This window comes from Gastrolobium bilobum, unplaced genomic scaffold (assembly GCF_033153095.1).
Source record: "Gastrolobium bilobum isolate Gb01-03AN ecotype WA unplaced genomic scaffold, APGP_CSIRO_Gbil_v1 utg6438, whole genome shotgun sequence".
Taxonomy (NCBI): Eukaryota; Viridiplantae; Streptophyta; class Magnoliopsida; order Fabales; family Fabaceae; genus Gastrolobium; species Gastrolobium bilobum.
The window spans coordinates 116367-124329 of record NW_026895731.1 but is presented as its reverse complement, the minus strand read 5'-3'; the positions used below and the strand labels follow the sequence as shown (position 1 = coordinate 124329).

At 33.7% G+C, this 7963-nt stretch overlaps 1 protein-coding gene across 1 annotated transcript; it reads right to left on the bottom strand.

Moving 5' to 3' along the window:
* Positions 1-3454: 3454 nt before the first annotated feature.
* Positions 3455-4653, bottom strand: LOC133295043 (NAC domain-containing protein 92-like). The gene is made up of 3 exons (XM_061493822.1): positions 4464-4653; positions 4093-4349; positions 3455-3970 (listed from the first exon to the last, which is right to left on the bottom strand). Exons 1-3 carry the CDS (start codon positions 4651-4653, stop codon positions 3455-3457), a joined length of 963 nt encoding a protein of 320 aa, XP_061349806.1.
* Between the last annotated feature and the right edge of the window lie 3310 nt (positions 4654-7963).

Here is a 7963-nt window from a genome sequence, read left to right as displayed (position 1 = left end):
CCAAGAAAGAAAACTGCAGAGATCCAAACACCGAAAAGAATTCAATGGAAAATGTTCTTGGTTTAACACATAATTATCAGAATATTTAAGACACAAGTATCCGAATCTTCCTATTTTTGTAAGAATCAGTTGAACTAAGAATCATTTAAATCCAAAACCTTAAGGTGATAGGTGATAATTTTTTTAATATTTTATATTTTATTCTCTAACACACCCTTTCACGCACGCAAGAGCCCTTTGAGCTTGAAGCATGGATAAGACACAAGTCCATTTTTGGTCTGTCTTATGCTGCACAAATCTATTTTTTTTGTCTGCGTTGTGTTTTTCTTAATTCTACCTAAAGTAGGGGTGGTGAGAATCGAACTCGCAACCTCGTGGTCACTAAAGCTCTGATATCATATAAAGAACCATTTTAACCCCTGTCAAGCAGGTCCAGGGGGAAGCCTGTGGCGAAGGACCACCACCAATGGGCTAAGCTGCATCAACCGTAACAAGTGGATCCGACATCATATCTCAACCCAAAACCTTAAGGTGATAGGTGATGGCATTTTTAATATTTTTTTTATTCTCCAGCACTATCGCAATATCACAATTACTAGCTTTGTATTGTGTTATTTTGTGATGTTGTTACCGAATGAATTAGAAATATTAAGCTATTAAGCTTTGAGAGTTATATGCATATTCCAATTGAGTTCAAACCAGATTAATTGGATAATTGATAATTGGATAAGGAAATAATATATATACAAATAAAAATGATAATATATTATAAAAAAAACCAATTATAATACACAGGAATCTATTAAAAATGAATAATAAATAAAGAATTTTTAGCGTCAAATTAATTTAATAATAATTACAATAAAATATAAACCGTTAAATTTCTCCAATTCTGAAACTTGGAAGACAAACCACAAAAGTTTATCTTTTTTACAATAGTGATATTGAGGTTCGAACCTATAACCTCATATAGATTACCTAAATTCCTCAAGATCAATCCTAGTTGGTTAAAACTTATCTAAGTCAGGAGATGTTAAAAGTTTGTATTTCTTTCTTTCATTATATATTTATAAATTTTGATAGGACCTCTTTTATTTAATGTTTGTAAAATAAGATATGAACACAAAAAATTATTCTTATAAATTTATCTGATTTAGTGAGTTTATTTTCAACTTATTTAAGCTTAATTATTTAGTGCGATAGAGAGTATCTATGAATTATTCTATCAAGGAAAACTTTAGAGAAGAGGACCAAACTCAACACCCCATTAATGACCAAAGATACCGTCTCATATTTCCCAGCATCTTCTGTTCTGTTGTGCACTTCTTCATAACAAAGAAAATGGACAAGGCAAAGCATTTTTTCATCATATCTATTATGTTGGGATTTTGAGAATTTCCATTGTGCAGTTGTCTTGAAACAAAAAAAAAAAAAAAAAAATGTCACATCAGCATTCTAATGGAACTAACCGGTAAAGAATATCCCTCCATTATGTGATTCATGTCTTTGACCCCAACAAAAAAAAGGGGGGGTCAAAGACATATATAGATGCCGTTTTCTTTGTCTTCCCTGGCTCCATCATATTCTTTATGTCATAGATCAATTATATACACTCATGTCACCATGCGTGGTTGAGTTCATTCCAAAGACTTGGCTCCAAAAATTCAAAACAAAACAGAACAATGAGTACCTAGTAAGTGTGTGGGTAAGAGAGTAAGAAAAAGACCATTATTAATTAGTATGGGAAAAAATAACAAACGTGTCACACATTGATTTAAGACATTTTCCAAAAGAAAGTGAAGGGAAATAACACAGTCCAATTGGGTGTATCTACAAAAACACAAGAAATAAAAATGTAAAAAAAGAAAAAGAAAGAGAGAGAAGCCAATTTCATACTATATTAGGAAAGATAAGCTTGAAGGCACCTTATCCTTAAGAATAATTTGTCCTAGCTAGTTAGTGCTTGTGCATGTATCTGAATCCTTTTACACACACAAACAATCTAATCAAAAATTGACAAAGTTAGAATCTCCTCCAAAAAAAACATGACAGATTTAGTTTCTACTTGGGTGAAGGGCCCAGAACTGAGAATGCAAACACCACTTAGACAAATATGGAGGTTTAGGAGAAGGATATGCTTATATTCTCTGACATATCAGTGTCCCCAACTTACTCAACGGTTTCACACTTCACTTCATTTCAAGCTACTTCTAAGTTCTAAACAAAATCGAAATCGAACACTCAAGCCATATCTACAGTCACATTATTTAATACCTAAAAATTGAAGGGAGAAATCTAAGAGTTCTTGATTTAGTGGCGACTCAGCTAAATCACAGGATTTGACCTGCGCATAGAATAGTGGATTCGAATTCTCAGAGTCTCAACTACTAGGAAAGGAGGAGAGGCTCAAACCCGAAACTGGATTAGTTGAATCTATTAAGATTTCGAACACCGCTTGATATCTACAAAAAAAATTGAAGTGAGAAGCATTATTGGCATTAGGTAATAAGTTCAATTTGAGAGCCCATATAGAATTCTCCTATAGCAAAATTTCCCAAATCACCAAGCACCATTCGTTATAATCACGAGAAGCAGCTGAACAAGTTTATAATTGAATGAATCAAATAAAATAATTTACTCTGTTCAATGTACAGAAACATATTGAATTAATTAAGCATAACGTGTAGGCGTTTTTGCTGCTTATTTGCAGCTCTTACTTCTGAGTTTTGGTTTGGCAAAAAAATTCAGTGCTTCCTGTGGCTTTTTTTTTTTTTTGGTTTCCCAAGGTATTTTTCGGTTGACATTCAAAAGACTAATCTTTTCGAGACAGGAGATCGCATTAAGCGGGTAAACCTCTCCCTACAAATTCTTTTCCATACACACGGCCAGAGATCGAACCTCGGTTAATATGCTTAAGGAACCCAGCTATCTACGAACTGTGTTGGGCTTTGTTAGTTGCTTCCTAATACTTATGCAAATCAGCATTAACTAATATAACAAATAAATTTATATTTTAATTCAGTAGGTGAAACATGTCCTATTACTAATTGAGTTTCACTGATTAAGTTCAAAGCTCAATTAATTGAACTTGAAATGTAACATAATGTTGGTCCTAACCTCAAAGAAAATAATTATCCTTAAAAAATGAAGGTTGAGAGAACATAAAATTTAACTTATACTATAAAGTACTAAGTTTATAAAACTGTCAAGAAATACAACTTTGGAAAACTATAACAAAAAGGACAATTTAATTTCTAGTTAATACATACATTTCCTATACTTCCTAGGATAACAGTGAGTGGAATAAAATTTATTTACATGTATAATATTAATGCCTAAATTTTCTTTATCTTAAACTGCATAATAATCCTTCAACCTTTTTTAGAAACCCCATATGAAACCAGTGTCCACATTTTCTACAGAAGCTGATGGATTTTCCTGATTCACAAAAGAATCACTGAAACATTTGATCGATGTACATCAAAGAGGAGGTGTCAGCATCAAAGTCTCTTTCCTGAGCTTTCTGCTTTGAACTTGGTTCATGGTTTTCAATCAACATCCTCAACATGGACTGTTCTTGATTCATAAAATAATCTTGGCACAGTGAATTCCCAACTTGGTGTGCAATTTGTGTGGATTGGTGGGACAAAGTAGGGGCAGCTTGGGTAAAAGTCCATGAGGCAGGGGAAATATCAGAGGGGTTTGAAGAATATGAAGATGCCAACATAGAAGTTTCAAAGCTATCAACTATGTCATCTTGTGTCATTGGATCCTCAGTTTGATTTGGATCTGAGAAGCAGGTCATGTGTGATGATTCCCCAGCAGCAGTTTTTGCTTCACTATAGAATGGAGAAGAATCCATCAATGGAGGAAGTTCTTTTTCAAAGGAGCTGAGCCTCACCAACTCAGGAATATGCATTTCCTTTCCACAAGAACTCTTCTGAAAAACTCTGCAGATAGCCCATTCATTCTGAAAGGAAACCAAGATAAACAAACCATGTTAAAAAGTATTCAAATTCAACTAGTGTCATGGTAAAAAACAGAAGGAAAAAAAAAAAAAAAAAACTTTACCATAGCCGTTTTGTGTAGAACATGCATGGAATGTTTCTCCTCTAATCTGTATTCATGCATGATCCAGTTTGTTTTTTCACCTCTTGGAGCTCTTCCTTTGTAGAAAACCAAAGTTTTCTTCATTCCAATAAGTACTTTTGCCCTGTATATCTCTTTGTCTTTGCCTGTGGCCTTCCAATAGCCAGCACCAGTGGCCCTATTTGTCCTTAAACCAGTTGGGTATTTTCTGTCCCTAACACAGAAAAAGTACCACTCCTTTTCACCCATTTTGGCCCTCCCTTCATTGAAAAACCAGAAGAAAAAAAAAAAAAAAAAAAACATTATTTTAAGGTACCATAAACAAGAATGATGTATAACTAAAAAGACTCAAAAGTCCATGTTAAGAGACTCACAAGGCAAGTCCCATGGTTCACACTTGTTCAAATCAACCTCCCCAATGGCTCTAGCACAGAAGCAATTATCAAGAACCTTTTGGGAGAGGTAGTGAGTTATGAGTTCTTCATCTGTTGGATGAAACCTGAATCCTGGTGGCAATTCAAATTCCTGGTATTCATCTCTTGAATTGTTCTCCATTGTTTCCATCACACACTAATATCCTGTCTTTTCATTTATACAAACAAGTTAACACCATGAATTTCAATTTGTAATTCTAACAATAAAGTACAATCATTTTTCAAATATGTGACATGGGAATCAATCAACATAATGAAAAATTAGCATTGTTTGATGATTTATCTGAAATCAAGACAAAAACAAAAGAGCAAACCTGTCAAAAGATTGGATAAGGATGAGCAATGAAAGAAACGAAAGCTTTTTTTGTTTACAAAATTACTGAAAATGTATGTAACCGAAGAGAATATAAGGGAAGAAAAGGAATGAACTGAAGGGATAAGATTTTGAGGTATTTGAAGATGTTGTTAAGGAAAGACTGTGTTGTTAGAAACATAACTCCTTAAATACTGTTTTTTATTTTATTTTATTTTTGGATTCATAGAACCGTGGCTTGCAGAACAACCTTGCTTTTAGCATTGTCTTTTTACACTTATGTGAGATAAGTTTCCTCTTCAACTTGACCAGGAACACCTCACCAAGTGACCCTGCACGTAACTGTTGATGTCACCGTGTGTTCTTATTATGTCGTAGCTGTAATAAATATGCTTTAGACTAGGTAAATTAATAATTGATGTTGCTCATTTTTAGTTTAGCTCAATCATATCATTAAAACTTGTTTCGCATTACTCAGTTTCCAATTTCTATTATAAGATTAATCTGAAATGGGTTTGAGTCACTTAAAGGACTAAATTGTACACATAATTTAAATTTCATTTCTAAGTTCCAAATTGTTATTTTACTCAATAATAGATAAAAATAGTAATAACAATAACAATTCTTTGAAAAGTTGGGGTTCTTTGTTTAAACTATAATTTTTTTTTAAGGGGCTTCTTGATCACACAGGTGAAAACATGTCCACATTCTTTTGTTTTCAAAACCGATAATTAAAGAGAGCTATGCTTTTACTCTATTATATAATTGTGTGATGTGGATGTTTATCCCAAAAAAACACATTCTTTTTGTGAAAAAAGTAATAAGAACAAAATTCGAGTAATATATGTGATCAAATCCATCTTATCCCGAAGATGTGATCCACTCAAAAGAACATAAATTACGTGAAACCAAAAACAAAACAAAAGCTGTAGTTACTTTTGAGAAGAAGCTGGCCAACAGATAAATATGAGAAATCAAAAAGTCTGGTGCAGTTTACCTAAAGGGAAATTACAACTAAGACCATCTTTGGCAACAGAATTTGTATATCTTAGGTCTTAAGATATGGTCTATTATTCATGTCCTATGTCCACCGTATCATAGGAAGGAGATATATGCGATATATGCCCATCACTAACACCAACTTTTTCTTTTTAAGTAAATTTTTTTCATTACAAACTTTTTATTTACAAACTACACTAGATATGACCGGTCATACTTCAATCAAGAGTGTATGACCGATCATACTTAGTGTAATTTGTAAAAAAAGTTTGTAAACGAATTCTTCCCTTTATTATATTTCATATGTAATTGTTAATACAGTTGCTTTATTAAGAATGGGAAATGGATATCATAGTTTAAAAAAATTGAATTTCTTCTATACACAATCACATTTGGTGGTTTTTTTTTTTAATATACGTTCAAAGTCTTAATGAACCCAATTAAACCAGTTTCTGATTTGTGGCTCTTCACCCTCTTCAAGAATTGCAACCAACGGGAATCAAATTTATTATTCTTTGAACAAATCAAATCAAGGGGTTGTTGCGTGTAACACCTCGTAGTACTCCGGTTGTTAACATCATGATATGATAGCGTACACAGCGGAAGAATTTATTAAATAATTGAAGAGACGTCTTGTAAAAATACGTATAAACTTTTTCCAAAACATTTTTTGAAAACATTTCTAAAAACGTTCACATGAGATATCACGAAAGCGTAAATCTAACACATATAATTACTAATTAATCTCATTAGCCAGTATTAGTGGCCATTGACTAACCGGATATGACAACAACTGTAATTCCTGCCAGAGTCTCACGGACAGCATAGCGGTTGTTTAACGGATAACTGTGAGATAAGAATCTCACACACAATCACACCTGATAAACACAGTTAAATAACAGACAGCTTGCAAGTCCCACACGGACTGCAATCCCCTCAATGGGTCAGTACATACATAATGGCTCTGTGCCCAAATTAACAAATCCATACATCATATCTTTGAGTACTCATACATGCATCTACCATAACTCATAATACATACATCCATAATCCAAAGGCTCAGATAATAATAACTTGGGCATTATTACATACGTCAACAGAGTCTCAACATAGTTTATCTAGGCATGTCAAAACACTACACATGCCATATAATCAAATAACAACATAAAGTAAACAGCAGCCTCAATCCACTAATCTGTAACTGGGCCCTTGCCCGTAGACTGCACACTACTACCATGGGTACCTGAAATGATGTCTCCAAAAAGGGGTGAAATAACAACATCTCAGTAAGCTCAAGGTTCTTAGAGGATCCTCTAATCCCCTGAGCCCACTTCATGCATGACAAGTCAAATATAAAGCATATATAACAAACATACAGTATAAACATAGCATCATATGTCATCCTCTGGTTAACTATTCAAGGGTTCTCCCCAAGAATAGCTAACTGACATGTCTCACATGCCTAGTGTGACTTCCAGGGTCAAGCCATAGACAGTCAACACAAACTGTAGTATGAAATAACTCCCAGGTCAAGTCATAGGCAGCCTACATACATATTCACTGGCCATGAACCTCATACCATACATCATCGTGCATCATCATAACATCAAGAATCATATAATATCTATATGAATGTGAATGAATGCACATATACCATATATCACATACTTTTATATAATTCAGCCATAATGCCCACCATCATGGCGGGGCCACAAGAGGGAGGAGCAACCAAAACCAGGAGCTTACCTAAAAGAGCTTAGCACAAGCCTACACTCCAATATAATACGTATGCTCCAATAAAATCCTCGAGTGCAAGGTTCTCTAGGCACACCTAGAGTAGGAACCATTCACATCATTAATTACATATTAATTAATCAAGTCATATCCAAGACTTAATCATTTAATGATTTCACTTTTCATAATCATATGCCAATAATATGCCCATTACAAGTCTAAACCATTTATTACTTAATTACGTGTTTTTAGTTCATTAGGAAGTGTTCACTTGTTACACAAAATCAACCATATAGTTTAAGCACTTACATAGTCTTAGAATCACACTCAAGGATCACTAAGGTAACTTAGATTATTTTCGACACTTCCATGTCATCACATTCCTTCATGGCCG

Excerpts from the sequence above, each read along its gene's own strand:
- LOC133295043 (XM_061493822.1), bottom strand. The coding sequence starts at position 4,653 with ATGGAAACAATGGAGAACAATTCAAGAGATGAATACCAGGAATTTGAA. Across the intron at positions 4,350-4,463 it reads TGAACCATGGGACTTGCCTT|GGAGGGCCAAAATGGGTGAA; the intron begins GTGAGTCTCTTA and ends TTTTCAATGAAG. Across the intron at positions 3,971-4,092 it reads AGGAGAAACATTCCATGCAT|AATGAATGGGCTATCTGCAG; the intron begins GTTCTACACAAA and ends GTTTCCTTTCAG.